General features: G+C 44.9%; 2 protein-coding genes across 3 annotated transcripts; both read left to right on the forward strand.

Moving 5' to 3' along the window:
- Window positions 1–1,371: 1,371 nt before the first annotated feature.
- LOC140499162 (2'-5'-oligoadenylate synthase-like protein 1) lies at window positions 1,372–15,971 on the forward strand. Its single transcript, XM_072600240.1, has 6 exons — window positions 1,372–2,215; window positions 4,924–5,200; window positions 9,777–9,952; window positions 13,245–13,486; window positions 14,301–14,448; window positions 15,430–15,971. Exons 1-6 carry the CDS (start codon window positions 2,033–2,035, stop codon window positions 15,961–15,963), a joined length of 1,560 nt encoding a protein of 519 aa, XP_072456341.1. The 5' UTR covers window positions 1,372–2,032; the 3' UTR covers window positions 15,964–15,971.
- A 6,701-nt stretch (window positions 15,972–22,672) lies between these two features.
- Window positions 22,673–27,802, forward strand: C4H12orf43 (chromosome 4 C12orf43 homolog). 2 transcript variants are annotated; one of them, XM_072600244.1, is made up of 6 exons: window positions 22,673–22,949; window positions 25,164–25,209; window positions 25,354–25,452; window positions 26,209–26,282; window positions 26,386–26,476; window positions 26,869–27,802. In XM_072600244.1, exons 1-6 carry the CDS (start codon window positions 22,772–22,774, stop codon window positions 27,242–27,244), a joined length of 864 nt encoding a protein of 287 aa, XP_072456345.1. In that variant the 5' UTR covers window positions 22,673–22,771; the 3' UTR covers window positions 27,245–27,802. The 2 variants fall into 2 exon arrangements, with proteins under 2 accessions (XP_072456345.1, XP_072456346.1); XM_072600245.1 differs by having other exon boundaries at window positions 22,760–22,949; window positions 26,872–27,802.
- Window positions 27,803–27,819: the final 17 nt, after the last annotated feature.

Below are 27,819 nucleotides of genomic sequence, written 5' to 3' on the forward strand. Positions count from 1 at the left end.
CTCCCAATAGCCCAATGCAAAACTAGGGTAATCTGAAAATGAATTAAAAGAAATATGGTGTCCATGACTAGGGCCCTGTTGTTCTCTACCTTGCATGGGGTGTTCAGGAGGACCAGCATCTCTGGTGTGAGGGATGGGGAGCCCTTTTCAGGACTGATCATCCACCCTTGGTATCCACTTGTCACCCAACTCCTACCCGTGGCTCCAAGAAGTTTTAGAATGCTCAGCAGACACACCTGGGGAAAATCATCTCAGCAGGCAGGCTAAACCAGGTTGAGGGTAACCAGCAGGCCTCAGAGTTGTCAGTGAGTGAAGGGGAAGTCTACCCCAAGCATATGAAGACTTCCCTCATTGGAATGGGCAGATGAGAACAATTCATTCCAATGGAGCACTTAGAGTTTGGTCAGATATGGAAGACACCAAAGTCATCCACTGCATCTCAGTCATCTTGACTTTTTCTGTCACTGGACTGTAATGACTCTGGGAGAGAAAGTGAGGCTGATAACTTTGTTCAGCTCTGCCTCACTAGAATCCTATTCATGCTCACATTAAGATGTTATCCCATGATGTCATAGGTCCTCTTTGAAACATTGAAGATGAACCATAACATGAGCTGCAGCCAGAGTATTATAGAAACTTCTGGATGTCCCATTTTTAGAAAGGACATTGATAAGCTGGAAAGTTTTCAGCAGAGATCATTGGATTGAGGAGGGAGAAAACTGTCAATGGATCCATCCCCAATCTAGATAATACAGAGAAAAATGAGACTAAGAGCAAATAGCTATTGAGACACCCAGAAACACTGAGGCTAAAAATATCACAAAAGAAAAAAGCAGTAAAAATTCATGGTCTCCAACATTTAAGTGCAATGCACAAACTCTAGACAATAGCAGTACAGACCAGAATTCCCAACAGGAAAATTCAAATTTGAACTCATAAGTAGCACATTGACTTGGTAAAAATGAGACCCAGACTGCCCCGGGCATGGGAACGCTGGCAGGATATACCTCATTCAAAAGAATTAAGAAGCAAAGGAGAGAGACAGAGAGACAGAGAGACAGAGACAGAGACAGAGACAGAGAGACAGAGAGAGAGAGAAACTTATGTTAAGAAGGCTTACTAGCATAAAGAATTCTGAGAATTAAGCAGTAGGGGTTGGGAGGAGAGGGTGGGGGAAATGGAGAAAGGTGGGGAGCATTTGGGTAAAGATCACAGGAAAAATGTGGTGTGTTTTTTTAAATTGAGAGTATACCACAGACCACTGAGGAGTTGGGAAACCCATATCCAAAGACTGATATAGTAGTGATGGAGGACTTCTGTTATCCAAACCTCTGCTGGAGTGCTTTCTCAGCTTGATCTCAAAGGGTAGAACTTGAAGCAATGAATGAACATGGGTAACAAGACAGATTTAGACTGGGTGGAAAGAAAAACAAAGGAAGGGATAGAGGAAATAGAGAAGAATTGAGGCAAGAATGAGAGGGTTGTGAAAGGAGAACAAGATTGGGTACACAGAGATATTTGACCCCTGGCAAGTCACTTAATTTCTGTCTGCCTCAGTCTCCTCAACTGTAAAATGGGAATCATAAAAACTCGAAATGTTTGATTCAACCCAGAGAAGGTGCTTGAAGAAACTGGAGCATCAAGGACATTTCCAAAGAGAAAGTATCTTTAGCAGCCAACCTAGGAAGAAAAGGGTCAAAATTCAAATAGCTTGTTTCCAAACATGAGAGAAAGGAAACTGAGAAAGCAGAGAAATGAAACTAAACTGTTTGGGGATTAGTAAGAGGCCACACCCATAAGGCGGTGCAGAGGACATCCAGCCAGGGGCCCTGACTTGGAAGACACCCTTTGCTCTAGCCTTTGATTCTGAGAAGAGAAGCCCTGCCTGTGACCTGATCACATAAAATCTCCTCACTTTCTTGGCTCTTATCCTGTCAAAGCAGAGTAAGAAGAAGCAGATCCACCTTAAGAAGGAGGGCAGGGAGAGGCTGGACAACTATTTATCTGTAGCCATATCCAGCTCTAAGCACAGATGGAGCCACCTCTGAGCCTGTTTGATACTCCTTCAGAGAGGTTGGACGCCTTTATAGCAAATGAACTCTTGCCTAACAAAGAATGCAAAAAGGAGGTCCATGACGCCTTCCACATGATCCAGAGATTCCTTCGAGGTTCCTGTTTCACGGACCAAGAGGCCAGGGTGATGAAGGTGCTGAAGGTGAGAGCCTACCCAGGGGTGTGGTGGTCTATAGTGATGTGCTCAGGAATCAATGCCTCTTCTCTTGCTCTCCCTGCCAAGAGAGCCACAAATATAGCCCAGTAGTCAGTTGGTCAAATCAAGTCAACAAGCATTTATTAAGTGCCTACTATGTGCTGGGCATTGTGCTAAGGGATAGAGATAATACAGAAGAGCAAAAAGAAATCCTTTTCCTAAAGGATTTTACAATCTAGTAGGAGAAACGACATGCAAACAACACATACAAACAAGAGATATCCAGAATGGAGACATCACAGAAGAAAGGGGATTTGGAAAGGCTTATTTCAGAAGGTGGGATCTTATCTGAGGTCTGAAAGAAGAAAGCAGTGATTCCACAGGGCAGAAATGAGGAGGAATAGGGGGCGCATCTGGCTTAGGATTTTGTAAGAACACAGGTCTCTTTTGTCCCAAACTCCCTATTCCCCACTTGTCTTCATCAACATCTCTGGGCTCTACTTGCCCTCCTGCCTTCTAGGACTTGGGCAAAATCAAATCTTAAGAGTGATTGATTCTTTATGTCCTGTCATAGTCAAGCCTTGGTCCATTTGCTACACCAACTGCCTCTTCCTACCTCCCCATCCCAACCCGTGATTATCTGGTTTCTTTGATAAATGGCTCTTTAACCCCAAGCCCCTAACTTTCTAATCTAATTGGCACCAACTTACTAAGCTACTGTGTGCCCAACATATTAAACTTTTATGCACTCAGTTTGTTCACAGCAAACATGTACCCAGCTCATTAATAGGCTCCTGACTAGCTAAATAAGCAACACCAATTTACATAACTGTGCCAATTTGTTTAAGTAAACAAATGGTCAAGTCTTTGGTCAAGTCTTCAACCTCCATAGGTATCTGTTCTGTTCTCTGGAAGATGAGAGGGTTGCACTAAATAACCGAGTCAGAGCCTTTCTGTTCCAAATCTATGGTTCTTGACCATAGAGACAGAAGCACACTCCCTGCTCTCTTTACTAAGTCCTTCAAAAGGTGATGATTGGATCTACTTTGTGCCAGACACTATTCTAGGCTAGGAAAAGAGATACAAAATGAACAATCCCTGCCCTAAAAAGTTTCTGCTCTATCACAAAGAAACAACACAGACACATATAAGTGAATACAAAATATAAAACAATAACAACAAAAAATCACCCAATCCATAGGGTTATTTTGACCCAAGGAGTCAGGAGAGCTGCTTGCAATCCCAGCTCAGCTGCTGGACAGCGATGAGAGAATCACAGGTTCACAAACTTAGGGTCGCCTTCAGAGTCATCTAGTTCAATGTCTGAATTTTACAGAGGAAGGTCACAAAAATGAACAGTAAGGAGTTAAGTAGCTAGTATGTGTCAGAAGTCAATGGAATCTAAGTCCTCCTGATTCCAAGGCCAGCTCTGAAAACACTGGACCATTCTGCCTCTCATTCCATGCTACAGATGAGGAAATTGAGGCTCAGAAGAGGATGAAAAGAGAAAGGAAAAAAATATTTTGGGGGACAGATGGAACAGGCATTTACTTTTTTTATCCTGCCATTTTTATAGTATTTTTTCCAATTATATGTAAATACAATTTTTAGTAGTCATTTTTATAAAATTTTGAGCTCTAAATTTTTCTCCCTCCCCTCTTCCTAAAATAGTAAGCAATTTGACACAGGTTATACATGTGTGATCTTGTAAAATATATTTCCATGTTAGTCATGCTATGAAAGAAGAAATAAACTAAAAGGAAAACACACACACAAAATGAAAAAGAAAATAGTCTGCTTTAATCTGCACTCAGACACCATAGTTCTCTCTCTGGATTTCCCTCATGAGTCTTTTGGAATTGTCTTGGATCATTATATTACTGAGAGGAGCTAAGTTCATTATAGCAGGTCATCACACAATGTGACTGTTACTGTGCACAATGTTCTCCTGAACCTGCTCACTTCACTCTGCATCAGTTCATATAATCAGGTTTTTCTGAAATCCACCTGCTAATCATTTCTTATAGAACAATAGTATTCCCATTACATTCATAGACCACAACTTGTTCAACCATTCCCTGATTAATGGGCATTCCCTCAATTTCCAACTTTTTTGCCATCACAAAAAGAGTTGGTATAAATATTTTTGTGCATGTAGGTCCTTTTCCCTTTTTTAATGATTTCTTTGGAATATAGACCTAGTTGTGGTATTTCTGAATCAAAGGGTACACACAGTTTGATTGCCCTTTGGATACAGTTCCAAATTGCTTTCCAAATTGTTGGATCAGTTCACAACTCTACCAACCATGCATTGGTGTCACAATTTTCCCACATCCTCTCCTACATTTATCACATTCCTTTTCTGTCATATTAGCCAATCTGATAGGTGTGAGGTGATACCTCAAAGTTGTTTTAATTTGCATTTCTTTCATCAAAAATTACTTAGAGAACTTCATATGATTATAGATAACTTTGATTTCTTCATCTGAAAACTGACTTTTCATGTTCTTTGACCACTTATTCATTGGAGAATGGTTTGTAGGAAAAAGAAATTTTGAGAACCTACTATGTATCAGGTACTGTAAACACACACACACACACACACACATATCCCACTGGGGACATTTCAGTGGGAATGTTGTACACATAATACTTGGATCAGATAGTCTCTGAGGCCCATCCCAGCTCCATGACTGTTATTCTATGCTTGGCAGGCAGGGTCTGTGATGGATGGAACAATGCTTAAGCACAAAGGAGAAGTCCATGTTGTTGTGTTCCTTAGCTGCTACAACTATAGTATGGAAGTCTCACACCACCATGACATGCTAATGCTCATAAAGGAGAGACTGCACCACTACTGGAAGAACCTGGCCTATATCAGTGACATCTGTGTGGATCCTGAAGTCCCCAGCTCACTCTTCTTTACAATTCAATCCACGATGACATCAGAGCCCATCGATGTGGTCATCTTGACTGCCCACGATGATCTGGGTAAAGTAGACATGGATTCCCCATTCCAGACACCTTGGTTTCCTGATTGTACTTCTGAGGGTGGGGCAATAGGTGGAACACTGAGCCTAGAGTGGAAAATTTGAGTTTAAATCTAGCCGCAGACACTTACTGGCTGTGAAATGCTAAGCAAGTCACTGAATCTCTGTTTACCTCAATTTCCTCAAATGTAAAATTGGGGTCATAACGTCTACTTCTTGAATTATGAAGCACTTTGCAATTGCTAAATGCTGTCTCTGTAAGTGCTAGCTAGCTAGCTGAGGGAACTCTCTATCCCATGGCCTCTTCTTAGATATTCATTTCCAGGGTCCCCTCAGTCACTAGAGAGCTTGAGCAATAGCATTATACAATTACAAGGAAATTTCCCCTGCACTGACTGAGGAATACTTTGGATAAATTCATGGATGATTTTCAATCACGTCTGACTCTTCGTGACCCGTGGGGTTTTCATGGCAAAGATACTGGAGTGGCTTGCCATTTCCTTCTCCAGTGGATTATGGCAAACAGAGATTAAGTGACTTGTCCAGGGTCACACAGCTAGCAAGTGTCTGAGGCCAAATTTGAACTGAGGTTTTTCTGATTCTAGGTCCAGTGCTCTATCCACTGACATGGATGATAGATTCATAATATTTATTCATAAAAATTAGTAATATCTGAGACCTCTACCTAATATACTGAGTACTACCTCAGGAAGGACAACCAGATCACCAATGGTCCTGCAGTATTCCCATCAGGCAAAGAGTTCTGGACCAGATGAAGAGAGAAGGCCTGTGGCCCACTAGGGCCCTTGAACATACTTGGAGTTCATATGCATGGTAGAAACAACAGAATTTAGGACCAATTTAACAAGAATTATTAATTAATTAATTTTTAAAAATACTAAATAGTAAATACTTGTTATTTGGTTTGTCCTTCATTTTCAAAGAGGACCATGACATCAGACGTATGATGACATGACTTGCACTTGACTTTGATTTGAGTGAGGGAGGGCTGTGCAGGTCACCAGCCTCACTTTCTTCTCCTGAACCATCTGCATCCAGTGACCAGATATTCATCAGGATGACTGGAGATGGCCCAGGATGCACTAGGAGACCTTGGCCTCTTTGGCCTTGGGCCCATTCAGGTACTCACTTAGGGTGAGGTAATACCCATACAGTGAATATGCTGATTTAAGAAGTTGTCAGCGAGTGGCCCCTTTAATAAGCAAAAGAAAAATAACTAAATCAAGCTGGAAGGGAAGGGAAACAGTTACAATTGATAATCACTCTTTAGCCAGGAGGGGTCCAGGAAATACCCCTTAAGTGGAGTTTGGGCAGAGACCCAGTCTATGGGTTTCAGAGAGCAGTAGGTTTAAGGGTAGGAGGGGAAAGGACAGTTGAGGAGATGACAGGAGAGGACAGGACAGGAGAGGGTAGGAGAGGGCAGGAGAGGACCAGAGAGGAAAGCAAAGCAAAGCTGGCCAGGAAGCCCCAAGTTAACGGGGTATGTCTGGCCATCCAAATTTACCTTTCTTTGGAGGGGAAAAGGAAGGGGAGGGGGGGACAGATGGGAGAGGATGAACTGAGTTCCCCAACCAGCTGGGTCCCCATTCAGGCTGTCTACTCACAGGATATGTTTGTCCTTCGTTTTCAAAGAGGATCCTAACATCAGAGAAATGATGACATGACTTATACTTGACTTTGTTTTGAGTGAGGGAGGACTGTGTAAGGGCACCAGCCTCACTTTCTTCTCCTGAGCCATGTCAAATAGTAAATACTAAATGGTAACTGTTTCTCTTTTACCCAGGAACTCAGGTTTGATTTTTTAAAATTTTTAAATTTAAAAAAATTTTTTTTATTAAAAGAGTCATCCCTTGAGTAACTACTTAAAGAGGCCTATTCATTGAATGGTTGTATCTCATTCAAAGTGAAAATGTGATAAAACCGTAGCCTAATATGGTTAGAGTCTCACACTGCATCCTGGGCCATCTCCAGTTGTCCTCATGAATATCTAGCCACTGGACCCAGATGGCTCTGGAGGAGAAAGTGAGGCTGGTGACCTTGCACAGCCCTCCCTCACTCAAAACAAAGTCAACTGCAAGTCATGTCACCACCATCTTGATGTCATGGTCCTCTTCAAGTACAAAGCATAAATACAACTTATCCTAAGCATAAAAATTCTAATTTTGGCCACAAAAAAGCACGAGGCTAATTGGCAATATTTCTAATGCACTATACTCATGAAGTTGGTTTGTCTAAGAGCCTGAATCACAGAAGAGAAATCAAACCTTTGACTTCAGTGGAGAAAGGCCCTAAGGTGTATCTGGGAGCTTACTAGCACTTAGCATAGTTCCTGGAACATAGCAGACCTTTCATAAATGCTAACAGCATCCCATGGTAGTGGAAGATCTCACCAGGAAGACCATAGCCAAGAGGAGATGCCTTAGATAATAGATTCCTGTCTCCCCTCTTTGGAGCAAAGATCTAGGGGCCATCAATCCAACCTCTGTTTCTGGAAAAAAAATTAAGGTTCCTAGAGTTAAAATGACTTGCCCAAGGTCACTTCACTTGGTTGGCTGTTGTCCTTTATTTTCAAAGAGAACCAAAATGACATCACCATGATAAAGTGAAGTTTCAGTGAGTCCAGCTGTGGCGGATCAGACTAATACAAGCTCGGAATGCTCTACCACAGGTCGGGCACAGATAGTCCATATGAATTTTGGGAGTGGATACTCCATATTTGCACATCCTATTTTTACTTTATGTTATCTCAATTCTTCTTTCACTATAGTTCACACGAATGCTTTTCAATTTTGTACAATTCAAATCATCTGTTTTATCTTCCATGAGCATATCTGTCCTTTGGTCCAGAATTCTCCTCCTAACCATAATTGTGAAAGGTACCCTCCTTCCATTCTCCTGATTTTTTTTTCATGATTTAGATTTAGATTTATATTAAGTTTTCATTTGGAACTTAATGATGAAATGTGTACAGACTACCAGTTTTCCTAGCAGTTATATTTTTATCAGATATGAAAGATAATGGTTTTATCAGCCAGAATTAAGTGAATAACTATCATCAACTTTAAAAGTTAATAAAAGAGGGCTATTAAAAGATTCAGATGGTGGATTTGAATCAATTCAGTCTACAAATGGAGAAAGGAATAGTTTTGACCATGGAGTATAATGTTCAACATAGCAATGGACAGATATTAGAAGCTGAGAATACTGAGGATTAGTTTTGATGGGAGAGAAAGATTCATTCTGGTATACGTGTATATATAACATAGTATATAGTATATATAACATAATATATTGTTATACATTACATAAGATGTATCATAAGATGAATGTATTATCTCTAATAATGTTATATACAACACAAACAATACATTGTTACACTATATGTTATGCACAGTATATAATACATATATTTATTATATTACATATTAGATATAACAAATAGTATATTACATATATCATATTATATGTTATGTGTCTTAACATGTTAACTTTTTAAGTTGATACTAATAATTCATTCATAATTACTGTTAAAACCATGACCCTTCTGATTTGAAAAATTGTGCTGCTTGGCAGAAAATCAGTATGTTTTGTACATGTGTACATGTGCATCATATATGCATATATGTACCTGTATATAATTGCATGTGTGTTGTGTTGGCATATGTGTACATATTCATACATATTTTCTCCGTATTATACTACTATGTAGAATACATATGTATCATACATGTTTCATATTATATTTTACACATCATGGCAATTGTGTGACATATTACATATAATTTTGTACATGTATATAATTATATCTATGTAATTTCCATTTCCACGATGGTGATTTTCTAGGTTCCAAATTCTTCTGGTGGCCGATGTTAACTTTTCCACTGTTCCCTTACCTTGGCCAAGTTTCCCAAGGTGTCATGCTGTGCCTTGACCAGCATCTCAGGCTCCTCATTATGTTCTGGATGCGCTTTTTGAGAATGACAGCTCATGGCAATGTTCTTGCCTTCTTTGATTGTGTAATTGGTGTTGTTGTTGAGTCCTGTCTGACTCTTTGTGACCCCACTGGGAGTTTTCTTGGCCAAGGTACTGGAGCAATTTGCCATTTCCTTCTCCAGATCATTTTACACATGAGAAACTGAGGCAAACAGGGTTGTGACTTGTCCAGGGTCACATAGCTAGTAAGTGTCTGAGGCCAGATTTGAACTTGGATCTTCCTGACTCCAGGCCCAACATTCTAACCATGGTACCACCTTGCTGCCCTTTTGTTTGCAACAGAAAGCTCCATATTATTGAGAGTGTCACATTTTAATAGTAGATTGTGCCAATCTACAGTTTTGTCCTTCATTTTTCTCATGCTGACAGATAAAACAGGGGGTTGTAGAGTGAGCATAACGTGAGCATCCAGTCCCCAAACCAGCACAGACCCCCAAGATCACAACTAGGATCTGAACCCAGGCTCTCTGACTTCTAATCCCATGCTCCTCCTCCTGGACTATATTGCTTCCCTCCTCCTAGAACTACCTCAAGAATCTCTCCCTCAATTCTTTTCTTCCCAGGATCTTTTCATCCTACTTGTCCACCACCCCCTGAGACCTACGTGGAACTAATTAAGGCCAAACGCCTCCCTGGGCAATTCTCATCGACCTTCATAAAACTTCAGAAAAGTTTTATAAAAAGTCTTCCCACTAAGCTGAAAAATCTTCTGAGGCTGGTGAAGCATTGGTACCTGCAGGTAAGGGGCAAGTGGAGCTCCTGAGGGACAGGAACAGGGAGGGAGCCAACTGAACCAAGCTAAAATGGAGAGTTGTGGAGAGATAGAGAAAGACACAGAGATAGAGAGAAAGACAGACAGAGAGGCAGAGACAGAGAGGCTGCCAGAACAAGGAAAGAGAGAGTCAGACAAGAAGGACTCTAGACAGGAGGACAGGTAGGCAGAGACATAGAAATAGGCAAGGAGACAGAAAGAGCTATAGAGACAAAGACAAGCAAAGAGACAGAGAGACAAATTGAGATGGAAACAATCAGAGAGATAGAAAAGCAACAAGGAGAAAGATACAGGCAGATAGAAAGAGACAAACAAGTAGGAAAAGACCCAAAAAAACAGATAGAGATGGGCAAGTCAAGTCAGTTCACCACACATTGATTTATCTCATACTGTGTGAAAGGAGCTGTCTCAGGTGTTGAACGTACAAAGACAAAGAAAAAGTTCCTGCCCACAAAGGGATTCCAATCTACTGGGGGAATACAACATATGCACAGATAAATAAATACAAAGAATACAAAGAGAGACTGGGCTAATAACCAGGGTGAGCACCAGAAAGGAGCACTGGAGGGATTCCAAAGACATTGTGGAGACAGAGGGAATGGGACTTGGCATTAACTGGATATGAGAACCTTGGTGACTGGGACGATGGTGGTGCCCTCAACAGCAATAGGGAAATCAGAAAAAAGGGTGGGCTTGGGGGAAAAAAATGAGTTACATTTCTGACATGTTGAGTTTTAGATGCCAATGGGACCTTGAGGACACATCAAGCAGGAAGTTAATCAATCCAATTCAGTTTAACAAACATTTGTTAAGAGGTACCGTGTCCCTTTTTTCAAGGAGCTGTCATTCTTTGGGACCGTGTGTGACTGGAATTAGAATTCAGAAAAAAAACTAAGATTAAGAATGTAAATTTGGTTATCATTTTCATGGAGAAGGCAATTGAACCTAGAAGGTTATTTCAGATCACTAAGAGGAAGGCAGGTTACAGTCTTGTGGAACAAGGGTCAGAAGAGCTATGATAATCCAGAAAAAGAAACTAAGAGTGATCAGCCAGACAGAGAGAAGAGGGGGCTGTCATAGAAGCCATGAGAGAATCAGAAGAACAAAGATTCAGAGCTGGAAAAAAATCTTGGAAAAACCTATTAGGGCCAATCCTCTCATGGGATAAGTGAGGAAACAGCGAGGTCCAGAGAGGTTAAGTAACATACCCAGGGTCACACTGCTAATCAGTATCTGAAGCAGAATTTAAACCCAGGTCTTCTTGTCTCCAAGTGCAAAAAGCACATCCAGAAGAAGCTGTCTGACAGGGTTCAAAGTTGCAGACATCTAGGAAGATGGAGAATGGAAGAAAGCCATCAGACTTACCAATTAATATATCAATGGTGAGCTCTCAGAGAATAATTTCAATAGAATGATGGGTTCAAAAGCCAGACTGAAAGATGTTAGGTGGTGATAACAAAATGGAAACAGTCACTTTTTTGGAGGAACATAACATAATCACCAACAAATTAATGTAGAGTAATTGGGAATGGGATGGGGTGAGAGAAAGAGAAAGAGAGAGAGAAGGGAGGGTGGAAGGAAGGAAGGAAGGAAGGAAGGAAGGAAGGAAGGAAGGAAGGAAGGAAGGAAGGAAGGAAGGAAGGAAGGAAGGAAGGAAGGAAAGAGAAAGAAGGGAAGAAGAAGGAGAGGAACAAGGAGAGAGGCAGAAAGATGCTGGAAAGAGAGAAACATTCCAGCCTACTCTACTGATCTCCTCAGGGGACAGGGAAGCTGGACTATGTAGACCCAGACTGATCCAAGAAGAATAAATAATTCTAATAGCTTACCCACATTTTTGTATTTGTATCTCCAGTATCTAGCCCAGTACCTGGCACATAAGTACTTAACAAATGCTTTCTTCATTCCTTCATGTAACTGCTTTAAGGTGAACAAAATACTTTCCTCCCAACCATCTTAGATGGGCATCATCACTGGGGCCAAGGAGGATGCTGAGAGAAGAGAGAATGGAGGCAAATCTGAAATTTTCCTTGTTCTTATATAGTCATGCTGCCATTTATGATGAACGAAGGACAAAACTTTTATTAAGCATGCCCAATGCATCAGGGCTGACATGAAGAGGTTTCCTGGGAGCATGATGATGGTTGAGTCCAAGTCCAAGGAGTCCAGTACGTAGAAAAGACAAGCCAGCAAGGGAGTCCGTGAGCAGCCACTGAACTTCGAGCCTGAGGGAGATCGAGATAGTCTGTCTCAAAAAAAGGGAGGAGGGAAATAGAAGAGAAAGAAAGGGGGACAAAGGGAGGAGAAATAAAGGGAATCAGTCAGGCAATAAATACTTATGAAGCACCTACTGAGGCCAAGCACAGTGCTAAGGTTGTAATTTTCAAAAGAAAGCTAGTCTCTGCCTTCAGGGAGCTTACCCTCTCATGGGGAAAGAAAACACAGGAAAGGAACCCGGGAGGGGGGGGAGTGTTAAGAAGGTATCCAGCTAGTCATGGTGGAGGCTGATGGGAAATGAAGAGTGGGATGCTCTGTGAGCCCTGTTTAAATGGAAGCTTTGGGAGTTCTTTGCTCCATCCTCCCATCGGAGGGGGAAGAAGGGACTGAAGAGGGATGTATCAAAGTTGATGCAAGGACACAGAACAATAAGTTTAGTGGTGGAGAGGTGTCCTGGAAATATGATGATGGGGGAGTCCAATTCCAAGGAATGCCATAGGTAGAAAATGAAGGAGAAAAGAGAGAAGGAAAAGGAGGCCCTATATTTGGCAGAAAAAAAATTAGGCAAAAGATCATCTCTCAGATCCCAGTGTCCCAAAGTTCAAGGTTCTGTTAGGAGGAGGATGAGAAGTAAAAGAAGAGGCCAGAGAGCAGGCAGTCTGGTATGAAAACAGCCAGAGAGTGGTATCTGGACCACTCCACAGTTAAATGACTTACCCCTGGTTACATAGCTTACATATGTCAAAGACTAATCTTGAATCCAAGTCTTTCTGACTCCAAGACTGGCCCATCTCTCATCCCATTTTACAAATGAAGAAACTGAGATTTACAGAGATTAAGAAAATTGGTAAAGGCCATAGAGCTAGTTAGTGTCAGAGAGGGAACATGAGCTCCAAGTACTCTGTGGCTTACAAAACATTCCTTACAATCCAGGAAGGTAATTAATAGAGAAATATGTGAGGTTCTGATGAGAAAAAAGATACCCACTGTTGTTCAGATCACTCTATCCCACTCATCCTCTCCCTCCCTCTGCCTTTCCCCATAGCACCTGAAATTCAGTTGCCCCAAAGCTGCTCTCCCCGCAGTGTATGCCCTGGAACTGCTGACCATCTATGCCTGGGAGACAGGGACCTCTCAAGCACAAAACTTCAACATGGCCAGTGGCTTTGTGAGTGTTATGGCACTCCTCCAGGACCACAAAGATATCTGCATCTACTGGACTAAATACTACAGCCTCCAAGATCATGTCATCAGGAACTCTGTGAAGCAGCAGCTGAAGAGGAAAAGGTAGTAGACCTCTCCCTGCACCAATGAGAGGCACAGAAAGGCAATGGGAGGAAGGATGAAGAGGGAGGTCTGCTCATGGCAACAGCTCCCATGTCTAAAGCACCTTTAGCAATGGAGGAGAATCAGACATGGTGGTGCATATCTTACTATCCTTGCTTCCAGCGGGTCTGAAGCTGGTGGATTGTATGAGCTCAGGAGTCCTGAGCTACAGCTGGGCTAAAGTCAATCTGGTGTCTGCACCAATATGGCAAATCCCACCAGGATGCTTACGAGGGTGTGAAAAACAGACCACATCAAAGCTTTGGTGCCTATCAGCAGCAGGGGCTGCCACTGAATGTCCACTGCCATTGGACAAGACAGACTCGGTATTTTTTTAAAGTGGGGAGCAGAATAGAGTGGAATAAAGATGAAAGGGAACCAGGGAAGGGAAAAGGAGGGAGAAAAGAGAAGAAGAGAAAGGAAGGGGGGAGAAAGAAGATTAGGAGAGAGGTAAAAGTAAAAAGGGGAGAGGAAAGAAGAGGGAAGAAAAGGGGTTAAAGAAAAGGGAGGAGAAATGGGAAGGGTTGAGGGGAAGAGAAATAAGGAGGAAATAGGAGTTGAAAGAAATGAGAGAAGGGGATAAAGAAGGGAAGGAGAGAAAAGAGGAAAGAGGGAAAGGAAGAGAACTATAGGAAAGGGGCTGAAAGACTGGTACCAGGATTTTAGACTTCATCAAGAACCCTTTTCTCTCTTGTGGTTCCCAACTGCAGGATAGTGGTGGTTTGTTTTGTTTTACATAGAGGACTCAGAGAACAAACCCCTTTTTTTCCTACAGACCTGTCATCTTGGACCCGGTGGATCCCACCCACAATGTAGGAGAGGGAAAGCGATGGGACCTGGTGGCCCAGAGAGCTGCCCAGTGCCTGAAAAAGATATGTTGTCTGGACAAGTACAACTGCCCGATCCCAGCCTGGAATGTAAAGGTACTGATCATGCCCCTCAAATCTGCCCCTGGACTTGAAATCCAGATATCTGTTGAGTCAGCACTTCTGGGTAGATGGGTTTTTCACGTTGTTATTCCCTTCCTCCCTGCATTCAGATCCTCCCATCCTGGACCCTTCCAGTCCAGGCCTTTCCCTAAGTCCTTGTGGGGGGAAGAGGGGGGTGTTTTCTTGAGAGTAGAGACCTCCCTCTAGATCCCTTGACATTGGGTAGATAATTCCATTCTCCCTATGTGATCCACCCACCTCCTAAATCAGGCATCTGTCAATAAATTGCAAAGGGTTCATGAATTTGGGTGGGAAATCTTTATTTTCACTAATCTCTAACTGAAGTTTAGCATTCCTTCAATTAATGTAGGCAACAAAACCTTATTTTGAAAAAATGCATTCACAGACTTTATAAGATTGCCAAAGGAGTCCATCACACACACACACACACACACACACACACACACACACACACACACACACGAGTTATTAACCCCTCTTCTAGATAAATCACATCTGGATAAAATGAGGAAATAGGAAAGCTGACTCTGCAATGCACCTTTATTCTGTCCTTTTCTGAGTTGACTTTGAAACTAGGCACCCCTTCCATTCTCTCCTCTCCCCTCACCTCTTCTCCTCTTCTCCTCTGTTTCTTCCCCTCCTCTCTCCTTTTCTCTCCCTTCACCTTTCATTCCTTCTGTTTCTTTCCTCCTCTTTCCCCTCCTTTCTCCTTTCTCCTTTCCTCTCTTCCTCCCTTCCTGTCTTCTCCCTTCTCCTCCCCTTTTCCCCCTTTCCTCAAGCATGACTGACCAGTTCCCCCAAGCCAACTGTCTATACCTCTATACCTGTCTATACCAACCTGGAACAGCAGTAAATAAGGGTGAACAGGCAAAGTAGAGGCAGATAATGTATGGAGGGACCAAAGAGCCAACTAACAGAGTTTAAACTTAATTTCCCTTCCTCTCCCTCTCCCAGAGAGTAAGATCTATCCAAGTGGCAGTGAAAAGACAAAGAGGAAAGAACCTCACCATCTGGGCAGATCCCTTTGAGCCCATCCAGCAAATGAAGATGCAGCCAAAGCTGGCCCCTCTCTTCTACAACCAGCACTATCTGTTCTGTGGAGAATCTGGCAGTGGGCAATACGTACTCAGGTGCCACTACTCCTTAGCAGATTATGGGATCTTCTCCGATGTCAGCATCTCTCTGGTGGAAAGAGTCAGCTCCAAGATCCGCCTCTGCGTGAAGCACCCCAGAAACAGGATTCCTGAGTATTACTCCATGGGCTCCAATGACCTCATAGGAAAACTGATGTGTATGATTGAGGAAAGAGGAGGGCTACTCCCTGGACAGCATATTCTGATGTTCCAGGGACAGCACCTGCAGATGGAGCTTCCCCTGGCATATTACGATATACAAGAGGATGACATCCTTGTTCTCTCAGAGAGAGAATCCTATTCATTCTCCCACAGAAAAGAGGTTAGAAAACACATGAGATTTTTTTTCCAGTGAGGGGAGAAGGGAGGAGAGGAAGGGAGGGAGGGAGGGAAAGAATTTGGATTTCAAAATTTTTAAAAAAACAGCGAATGCTAAAAATTGTTTTTTACATGTAATTGGTGGGGAAATAAAATATTATTTTAAAAATATTTTCCCCAGGGATGGAGCCAAGATGGCAGAGTAGAAGGACACATCTCTAGAAGCTCTCCCCACAAAGCCCATAAAATACCTGTAAAAATGATTCTAATCAAATTCTAGAGCAGCAAAAGTCACAAAACGACAGAGGAAAGAGATTTGGCCTTGGCCGCACTGTGGCAAGGACAGTACTGGAGTGGGAGTTGAATAGGAAGGGATGATATCTGAAAAAATAAAATTAAGGAGTGAGAGAGGAATATATTGGGAGGAGAAAGGGAGAAATGGAATGGGACAAATTACATCTCATAAAAAAGGCAAATAAAAGCTTTTTCAACGGAGGGGAAAAGGAGGAAGTGAAAGGGAAAAAGTGAAGCTTACTCTCATCACATCTGGCTTAAGGAGGGAATAACATGCACACTCAATTTGGTATGAAAATCTATCTTACAGTACAGAAAAGTAGGGGAAAAGGGGATAAGTGAGGTGGGGGGGATGATAGAAGGGAGGGCAAATGAGCGGAGGGGGGTAATTAGAAGTAAACACTTTTGGGGAGGGATAAGGTCAAAAGAGAGAATAGAATAAATGGGTAGCAGGATAGGATGTAGGGAAATGTAGTTAGTCTTACACAACATGACTATTATAGAAGTCTTTAGCAAAACTACAGATGTATAGTCTATATTGAATTGCTTGCCTTCTCAGTGGGGATGGGTGGGGAGAGAGGACGGGAAAGAAGGTGGAACTCAAAGTTTTAGGAACACCTGTTGAGAACTGTTTTTGCACGTAACTGGGGAATGGGTAATGGGGTATAGAAATCTATCTTGCCCTACAAGAAAAGAGAGAAGATGGGGATAAGGGAAGGAGGGGATGTGATAGAAGGGAGGGTAGATTGGAGGTGGGGGGAGGGGAGAGATGGGGAGAAAATTTGAAACTCAAAATCTTGTGGAAATGAATGTTGAAAACTAAAAATAATTGGAAAAAATTTTAAAAATAAAAATATTTTCCCAGTATACTCCAGCCATTTTAACAATGATCTAACCTTAAATCTTTGTTGTTCCATATAAATTATAACAATTCTCTGCTGGAAAAAGGGACTCCCCCCATGCTGGCTCTCTATCTCTGTCTCTCTCTGTCTTTGTCTCTGTCTGTCTCTCCCTCCCTGTCTCTCCCTCCCTGTCTCTCCCTCAATATCTCTCTCTCTCTCTCTCTCTCTCTCTCTCTCTCTCTCTCTCTCTCTCTCTCTCTCTCTCTCTCTCTCTCTTTCTCTCTCTCTCTGTTTTATTTAAGTTTAATGTTAATTCCATGCTGCTTTGGTAGGAATACAGATTCTGTATCTGTGACTCCAGTCAGATATCCTGTAGTACAAATTAGCTTTCAAGTTACACACGCTGAACTAAAGAGGTTGAGTGAACACATGGTCATGCAAGTAAGAGTAGCTCAGCTTGAGGTAAGCCTGGGGACCAGCAGACAGAGATTGTTTTTATTTTCCATTGCCTTTCATAGGAATCCATTCAGTCTTGCATTGGCTTCATTCAGAGCTATAACTAATGATTATGGGGTAAAGTCACATAAACTGCCTCCAAATCCACTTTGAAAATCATCCTGTGAAAAAGCTGAAAATTATTGCAACAAATTCAATTGAGCAGGAGGAGAGAGTTAGTTACTAGAGTGGTTTCTACACTCCTGAAGAAGGGAATGTGTTAAATTTGGGGAAGCTTTAAATTTCAATGTCCAGCGATAAAGCCCTAAGTCACAGCAGCCTAGGTGTGGCTCTGACCCAGCTGCCTATTCTGAGCAAAACTGAGAAGTCAATAGAGTTATCTTTCCACATTGCGACTTTTCCCATTGAGATTTCAATATATCATGGGTCAGCATAAGAAATTAAATGGGAATTTGGGGGGGAGTTTTGCGGAAGTCACAGACAACATGCAAAGGCCAACAAACAACAGGGAAAAAGTTCTTTTTCAGACATTATTTCTACTTACTATCAACCTACATAAAGCCTATTACCAAATAGTTAACCCAAATTTCCTAACAAGGTATTGTAAACACTCCATAAAAAAAAAGAAAAATTCAGACTTCTTCTCTGGTACAAAGGGAGACTCAAAAACTTTTATGCAGGTTTTCCAGATCATGGCACCCCTAACTCCTGTGATGTAGAAGGGATAACTGTAACATATGTCTTCAGTACCTTGACCTCACTTCTCCATGCCTGTGGCCCTCTCAGTAACCACCTGCTTTTATAAGGAGAATATTGGGGATTTGTTGAATTCATTCACACTGGAAATGTGAAGGACTTGATGCTCCTTCCTTGACAAGGTTGTTGTGAGGATCAAAGGAGATAATATTTGTAAAATGCTTGGCACATAGTAGGTGCTTAATAAATACTTGCTTCCTTCCTTCCTGCCCTCTCAAAGGAATGTGCATTTCAAAGAAAGAAGACTGGAAAAGGAGTAATGATGAACCCAAAGAAATAAATGCCAGAGGCAGGATTTTGATCTCCTTCTCCCATTACCCAGTGTAATGCCCTCTGCTATCATGGTCCCTTACTCATGGTCTGTTTATCCTGTGCTTTCTTCCTATCATCAAACATCAGACAGTTAACCAACAAACACGTATTAAGCACCTAATACTACCAGGCCCTCTGCTAAGTACTGGGAATAAAAAATCCTCGCCTTCAGGTCCCTCATATGGAGTGAGGTTAGGGGCTGGAGGCAGGGAAAGAGGAGCAGCATGTACAAATATGCATGGTATGTACATATACATATAAGCAGAGCATGTATGCTATCTACATGTGTTTATCTAGATGTGATGGCAAGGAAAACATGAATAGATTATTTCTGTTTCTCTGCTGTTCTCCAAGAAAGATTGATTCCTCCCTGCAGCAAAGCAGGGGATTAAGGTCACAAGGCTGGCCCACTCTGCTGTCCTCAGAGAGAAGATGCCAGACCAGATCTATTTGCCCCTCCTTCTTTGAGCAGAGGCATGAGATACTTATGTTTCCACACTGGCAGCTTATATGGAGGATGGACTGAAAAGGAGAAAGACCACTGGAAAGGAAGCCAATGAGGAGGCTACAATAGAGGTGATGAAGGTTGGAACTACAGCGGAGGCTTCCAGATTGTTTCACTTTTGTTTTTGTAACTGTGCATCATGTAGGTATCCCATACTCAGCATTTCCCAAACACAGTTCATCATCAACCCCACTTTTCTCTGGTGCTTTGGATATTACCTGAGCAGGGAGCAGGGAAAATCTGCCTACTGATTCAATTCATAATTTTCACTCTTCTCACCAAAGCAGAGTGCAGCTGGCAAATTGGAGCAATCTTATTGACTCCTAAATTTGGGTAAGGGCCGGGCTACTTGCAATGGCTGGCAAAGGAGCAGGGATTCATGGAAGCAGCTGGTAGAGAGATGTGGGGAGACACACAAAGAGGGAGACCTTCCTCAACTTGGTATGGAAAAAAAAACTAACTCTGAAACTCAAATCCCTACAATCCGAGTTTCTCTCCCCTGTTAGGGCATAAGCACTCTGGGCCTTTCTTTGGATACCCTGGGCTCAAAACACAGCACCTGGCACTGTTGACTCAACATTTCATTGTTCCTAGGCCTGTTTATCAATCAGAGTTGGGGAAGGCTTTAGTGGGGAAGGAGATACTATGTCCACAGCTTTTTGTATTACATACTCTGTCTGCACCTGTAAACCAAGGCAGACGCTCTCTCTAGAGAATCTGGATCTCCATTTCTCCCAAAGCAGGAAAATACCTGAAGAACATAAAGGCTAGTTCTAAAGATCCTAATCCCCCTTTTCCCTAAAGGGAAGAATATCAGAGGAAGATAATACCTGTGAGATTGAAGAAGATTTTTATTAAGCAGGGAACTAAAATATGCACATGGGAACAGTTAGCCTAATACTGACCAGCTCAACTAACTGATGGATATGGAGTGTATAGATACTTTTCAAACAAGGGAAAGTAGAGAACTGGGGAGAAAGGTGGGAATCAGGTAAATCCTAGAAAGCAATGAGACAGGGAGCCCCACTCCCAAGGAGATGGGGAGATCTGGAAAACGAGAAATTCCAGGTGTCAGAGCCATAGCCTTTTGATACACAAATCACAAGACATTCTTGGTGATAAAGCAAGCCTGGCAGTTCAAGACTTGAGCGTAAACAATAAGAAAAGCGAATGTCTCCAAAAACCATAGAACAAGATGTGTCTGAGAGCCTCATAACCCATAGTTAAGACAGTCTCTGAAGATAGGAAAGTTTCTTGAAGGCCCATAAATCACCAAATGGCTCAAGGTCTGCTTCAAGACTGGTATGAATTTCATTGGCTTTCAGAGAGGCTGATTTTCTTCATGTGCAGGGAGATTTACTCTTGATCACCACAAAGGATTGTGGGTATGTCAAGCTACTCTGTGTCTTAGTTAATACATCCAGTCCTCATACAGCTCTTCTCAATTACCTGAATAGTTGGGAAGTTCAAGCAAGCTGAGGTAGTTAATATAATTTACAAATTCACTGGTACATATCCTTGCCTGCAAATTGTCACGTTCCTACTACCGTGGGGAAGGACTGAGATTCAAGGGCCCAACCTCTTTGGCTGAGGTAGGCCTATCTGGATTGTCTTAAAGTTACCAATAAAAGTTGTCCCCATCTTGAAGTCATGATGATCAGCCATCAATACGTACATATAATAAAATTCTTTTAATTCTCTTTATCCTGAATTTTCCCTAATTAATCAGGGTGAAAGCCCAAATGAAGAATTTTCCTTTAAACAGTACATAGTAAGCAATTAATAAATGATTTTCAACTGCCTAACTGACTGATCCACACTCAGTTCACATAACCACAAAGGCAATGGCCCTTCCTCATTTCTATCAGGAAGGTAGTTCAGGGTAGTGGACCTGGATTTGAATCCTGGCTTTGCCAACTGCTAGTTGTATGATCATGATCAAGTCTCTTCCCTTCTCTGAGCCTCAGTTTCCTCATCTGTGAAATGGGGATGATAATACCTGTTCACTTACTTTACCAGGGTCACCCAGATCAAATGGAATAGCATATCATATTGAAAAGTATGTCAGTCACAGAATCCTTGATGATAAGCCCTTCCAAGAGGAGGATTAAAGCATCCTTCAGAAATCAAGAAACTGAGCGAAGAAGGACAATTTACACAAGTTTCTCTGATAAAGACCTCATTTCTCAAATATTTGGGAACTGAGTCTAATTACAAAAATAAGAGCCATTTCCCAATTGATAAATTGTCAAAAGATATGAACAGGCAGTTTGCAGATGAAGAAATCAAAGCTATTTATGGTTATATAAAAATGCTCTAAATCATTATTGATTAGAGAAATGCAAATTAAAACCTCACACCTATCAGGTTGGTTAACATGACAGAAAAGGAAAATGGCAAATACTGGAGGGAATGTAGAAAATAGGGCCACTAATACACTGCTGGTGGAGTTGTAAACTGGTCCAGTCTTTTTGGAGAACAGTTTGAAACAATACCCAAAGGCCTATAAAATGGGGTATACCCTTTACCCTAGCAATTTCCATACTAAGGATTGTATCCCAAAGAAATCAAGAAAAAGGGAATAGAGCCTTTTTGTACAAAAATATTTACAGCAGCTCTTTTTGTGTTGGCAAAGAACTGAAAACTGAAGGAAAGCTCATCCGTTGAGGAATGACTGAACAAGTTGTGATATGTGAGTGTGTGGAATGTTATTATGATATATGAAATGAGGAACAGGATGATTTCAGAAAAACCTGGATATGAACTGATACAAAACGAAATGGGCAAACATAGGAGAACATTGTACACGTAACAGCAACATTGTGACAAGAATGACTTAGCTACACCTGCCTGGCTTCCTTTGAATCCCAACGAAGATCCTACCTTCTCCAGGAAGCCTCTTTTAATTCTAGGGACTTCTCTCTGTCAATTATTTCTCCTTTATCCAGCCTTTCTATATATATTTATACGTATATATATATTACACCATAAGCTCACTGAGGACAGGGACTGTCTTTTGCCTTTTTTTGTATCCACTCAGAAGGACCTGAGTGCGAATCTGGCCAGCTAGGAGACTCTGGGAAAGTCATTTCATCCCACTCCCTAAAAATGATCACTATGTTCTCCACTTATTTCTGCAAGCTCTGCAGGGACCTTGAACACCAAGGAAAGGCTGCTGCTTGTTCCATCGTCTCTACAGCAAATTAAACTCTCTGCCTGACCCCAGGGGGAAGAACCAGGGGCAGGATTCGCATTTAAAAAATAATAATAAATTAAATTAAGGGGAAAACCTCCTGCCCTGGTCAAAGGAAGTGGTTACACTTAGCCTAGAAAATGACATGACTCAGCGGAACCTCGTGGCTAACTCGAAGCGTTTGGGGGTTTTCAGGTGGGGGAGGGTAAGCCACATCCTCTTGGCCCCCCAAGACGTAAGGGAGCACTGGGAGCTCTGCAAACACTCGCTCGCGTGGGGAGCTGAACCAAAGGGAGGCGGGGTCCCCCTTGGGAGGGGGTGCTCTCTCCCTAAGTGGAGGTCTTTGAGAAGAGGCTGGACGCGCATGTCAGGGAGGAGGTTCTGATTCAGGGCTGAGCCAGCCTCTGGGATGCTCTGCTGATCGCGGAACTACAAGCCCCACAATACCCTGCGCTGCGCCCCGCTCACGTGCGGCCCCTGGGAGGGAATGAAGGGAAGCGGAAGGACGACCCACAATGCACCGTCGCGGACCAAGATGGCCGCGCCCAGGGGTAGCGTGAGCGACGGCGAGAGCAGCGAGGATAACGACGCCGAGGAACTGCAGCGCTGCCGGGAGGCGGCCGTGCCGGCCTGGGGCTGGGGGTCGCGCCCTGAGGGGGGACAAGGTAGGGAGCCCCAAGGACGGGCGGGGGAAGGAAGAGGAGTAGGGGCCCGGTGCGCCTGCGCAGGATGAGTCACGTCAGAGGGGAGGGGGAGGCGGAATTGGGACCCCGGGGGTTACCGAGGGCGGTAACAGACCTGGGGGCAGGGAAGCCTCTTGGAAGGAACTTGACCCCCAGCAGAGGCAAGACTCGAACCCAGGACTGCCCCGAGTCCTTCGGGAGATCAAAGCTCCAGAGCTGGAAGAGGGTCCCCGCTCCTCATTCTGTGTTGAGACCGCGTGGTCCCAGACCTCTTTTGACGTAGAGACCACCTGGTTCGAACCTCTTTTTACGTAGAGACCACGTGGTCCCACACCCCTTTTTACGTAGAGACCACCTGGTTCGAACCTCTTTTTACGTAGAGACCACGTGGTCCCAGACCTCATTTGACGTAGAGACCACCTGGTTCGAACCTCTTTTAACGTTGAGACCGCGTGGTCCCAGACCTCTTTTTACGTAGAGACCACCTGGTTCGAACCTCTTTTTACGTAGAGACCACGTGGTCCCAGACCTCTTTTTACGTAGAGACCACCTGGTTCGAACTTCTTTTTACGTAGAGACCACGTGGTCCCACACCCCTTTTTACGTAGAGACCACCTGGTTCGAACCTCTTTTTACGTAGAGACCGCGTGGTCCCAGACCTCTTTTTACGTAGAGACCACCTGGTTCGAACCTCTTTTTACGTAGAGACCGCGTGGTCCCAGACCTCTTTTTACATAGAGACCACCTGGTTCTAACCTCTTTTAACGTTGAGACCACGTGGTCTCAGTGCCTGGAGCCTCGGGAGGTGAAGGGACGTGCTTGAGCAGCCAGGGCAGGATTGGAACCCACGCCCCGAGCCCAGCCAAGGTGGCTTGTATCTTCCCCCCGAGGTGCAGCGTGGATCCATGGGACTCCAAAGCTCTTAACAATCCTAAGATTCTGGGCTGTCATGGTCGGACCCCTTGGGGGCAGCTCTGCCCCCCCAACTGCAAAACCTTGGAAACCCCCCCCCCAGCACCCACATCCTCTCAGCCCCCCAGGGTGATCTCTACGGGTCTTGTCCTCCCACAACAGCAGACACTTTCCAAGTCTCTGTAGGTCACAGGATCATAACCTTTTCAGGGGCAAGAACCTTATCTTGTGCTTGCGTGTCCTGCTACAGTCTAGTGCACAGCCAGACCTGAAATAGGCCTTCAGGAAGTAGTCCTTGTTAGAGGAGAAAATAGATGGTTCGCAGGTCCTAGAACATCAGAGCTTAGAACTTAGGATGTCAGAGCTGGGAGGGGCCTTAGAACAGGGGATGTCAGGGCTGGGAGGAGCCTTAGGACAGGGGATGTGAGGTCTAAGAGGGCTCTTAAAACAGGGGATGTCAGAGCTGGGAGGAGCCTTAGAACAGGGGATGTCAGGGCTGGGAGGAGCCTTAGAACAGAGGATATCAAGGCTGGGAGGAGCCTTAGAACAGGGGATGTCTGGTCTGGGAGGGGCCTGAGAACAGGGGATGTCAGGGCTGGGAGGGACCTTAGAACAGGGAGTGTCAGAGCTGGGAGGGACCTCAGAACAGGGGATGTCAGAGCTGGGAGGGACCTCAGAACAGGGGATGTCAGAGCTGGGAGGGACCTCAGAACAGGGGATGTCGAGGCTGGGAGGAGCCTTAGAACAGGGGATGTCAGGGCTGGGAGGGGCCTGAGAACAGGGGATGTCAGGGCTGGGAGGGGCCTGAGAACAGGGGATGTCAGGGCTGGGAGGGGCCTGAGAATAGGGGATGTCAGAGCTGGGAGGGGCCTCAGAACAGGGGATGTCAGGGCTAGGAGGGCTCTTAGAACAGAGGATGTCAGGGCTGGGAGGAGCCTTAGAACAGGGGATGTCAGGGCTAGGAGGGCTCTTAGAACAGGGGATGTCAGACCTAGGAGGAGCCTTAGAACAGGGAGTGTCAGGACTGAGAGGAGCCTTAGAACAGGGGATGTCAGGGCTGGGAGGGGCTTTAGAATAGGGGATGTCAGGGCTGGGAGGGCTCTTAGAACAGGGGATGTCAGGGCTGGGAGGAGCCTTAGAACAGGGGATGTCAGGGCTAGGAGGGGCCTCAGTGGACACTTGGTCCAAACTCTTCCTCTTGAAAATGAGAAAGTTTTACCCAGACAGGAAATGACTCCAGTAAGATCTTGTCCCCAAAGCCTCCATTTCCCTTTCTTTCTGCAGAGGTCACAGCTAAGGACAATCGGCCAGCTGCCCGTCCAAGCCTCAGGTACTTTGGCATTTTCAGCCTGGGGTCTCCAGCTCCAAGAAGCAGAATCCACAATGTGGTGGGTCAGCCCAGGGTTTTCTGCGCTGTCTGGGACAAGGGTCTCCCGAGCCCCTGGGTGAGTTAGTGCCTTTGTTTTCGTTGCAGACACAAGGTGGATGAGCATGAGCAGGATGGGAATGAGCTGCAGACCACTCCGGAGTTCCGGGTTCATGTAGCAAAAAAACTGGGAGCCTTATTGGACAGGTAAGGAAAACCATACCCCCTGAGCCCCCAACTCCAGAGTGGGTGAGGAAGAAAGCCAGATAAGAGCAGTCAGGCAGTGTTTATAAAGCCCCAACTGTGCGCAGGCACAGTGCCGTAGAATGGAAGCAGTTTCACAAAAGGTGACACTTATCATGGCACCTGGCACATAGTAGGCTCTTGACAAATGTTTCCTGGTGGATGTCCATGACGTAGTGGGTAAAGAGCAGGCTGCGAGGCAAGGGTGACCTAGGCTAAGGCCCAGTCTCTGACGCTCACCGACTGCGTGATCCTGGACAAGTCACTGAACTTCAGAGACTATAAACTCTCCAGGATTGTAGGTGGCAGGATATGTGTTGATCAGCTTGGGGGAAGTCCCAGCCAATTCCCTCAGCTGCTTTCCCTGTACTTCACCCCGCCGAGAACTCAGCTGTGTTCTACAGTGGGTGCATCAATGGTCATATTGGAACTGTCATCTCATCAGTATAAGGCAGTGTGTCCAGAGCTCCTAGTCTTAGCAGTCCCCCATGTCCTCAAGCAGGGAGGGGCCCTGCCCGGGGTCACAGACTGTGTCAGAGGAAGGACTCAGCCCCAGCCTGAGACAGATTAGCTCATCATCATCATCATCATCGTCATCATCGTCATCGTCATCATCGTTCTTCCTGCTCCGTCTGGCCTCTGTCTAACCCCATCCTTTCCGGCAGTCTGGGCCTTAGCTGACAACATCCAGCTCAGTCGCTGCTGTTGTCTCCCCTTTAGCTGTATCACCCTTTCGGACTCCAGCTCCACACCCGTGCAGGCTCCTGTGCAGACAGGCCCCGAAGAGGATGATGGTGAGTGTCCATCCCCCCTTTTCTGAGCTCGGCCCCTCTGGGTGCAGGGGGTCCAGCCCGCCCTGGGGCTCACACTCCTGTGTTTGGCTCTTTAATGTCCCAGGCTTCCGCCTCTTCTTCACGTCCATCCCAGGCAGCCCAAAGGATGCAGCGCCTCCCGCCAGGACCAGAAAGCGGCTTCCGCCCAGTTCCAGGTAAGGGAGCAGCTGGACCCAGAGCCATGTGCTCCTGGCTTACTGCCTTGACCAGTCCCCTCCATGGCCCCCACAGCAGACCCTACCCAGATCTGTCATCCTGACAGTCCCCATTTGTGTGACACTGGGATCCTCACACAGACTTGTATAGGATGGGTGACAGGTGGCATCTCCATGTCCCAGATGAAGAAATGGAGGGTCAGAGGGGTTAGGTGATTGGCCCAGGTTCACCCAGCTAGTGAACCCAGCTTCCATCCCAACTGCTGCTCTGTTCAAATTCAGCACTCTGCCCACTGATCTGCCCTGCCCTGTCAGGAATTTGAGAAGGTACAGCTTGGTCCAAGGGGGTGGTGGGCCAGGGTCTGGGAAGACCAACTTCATTTGTCTCATAGCAGTGACTCAGACAGCGATGAGCAGTGGAGAAGATGCCAGGAGGCAGCTGTGTCTGCGACAGACATTCTGCAGCCTGGAGCCCTGCCTGCCCAGGAGGCCCCCATAGAGCAGCAGGTACCCAAGAAAAAGAAGAAGAAGAAGGCGCAGTCACAGGTTGGACAGGGGAAGGAAGCTGGTCCCAGAGGGAGCCCGGAGAAGCAGGCTCGGCCCCTGTCCCTTCACAAGGAGCTAGAAGCGGGAGGGACCCAGTACAATGGGGACCACGCACCGCTCACTGCAAAGAGAAAGAAAAGAAGGAAGAAAAAACGGACAGAGAAAAACGAGGCCCCACCATCCCCAACGCAGAAAGGCCGAGTGACCAGTGCCACTGTGTGACTCCATCAGTGGGGCCAGCACCTGCTTCCAGTGGCCACTGCCACCCCCAGCCCTGGGTCTGTGAAAGGAGGAGGACAACCCTCCCAGGAGCAGAGGGATGGCCGCCCACACCCAGATGAGCCAGAGCTGTGGGTTCCTGGGAGCCATGGGGGCCCTTCCCCCATGCCCTCTGGCCTCCCGTTGTGCCCATGCCTTGGGCATGGCCTGGAAGGCAGACTGGGCTCCTGGGGAGCCCTAGCCACTTGAGGGTGGGAACCTAATAAAGCTCGTGGCCGGTGGAGCCCTGGTGCTATGACCCCAAAACGACCCCTCCACTGGCCCCCGTTCCATCGGGCAGGGGACCTGACTGGGAGCCCTTTTTGTCCCTGAAGCTGTCCCTGGTCTAGCAGCTGGAGAGACCCCGCTGGGCCTGGGACAGGACCCTCTGAACCCCTGGGGAGGTCCTTCATGTGCATTCCCTTCCCCCCTTGTCCCCTTTCCCTCTCCACTCCCCGGCCCCATGAGCCCCTGAGGGCTTTATTTGTTTTCTGAAAACAAAATATCATATTTTCCTGAAAACTTTCAGCTTTTCATTT

The sequence above is a fragment of the Notamacropus eugenii genome, chromosome 4 (assembly GCF_028372415.1).
Source record: "Notamacropus eugenii isolate mMacEug1 chromosome 4, mMacEug1.pri_v2, whole genome shotgun sequence".
Taxonomy (NCBI): domain Eukaryota; kingdom Metazoa; phylum Chordata; class Mammalia; order Diprotodontia; family Macropodidae; genus Notamacropus; species Notamacropus eugenii.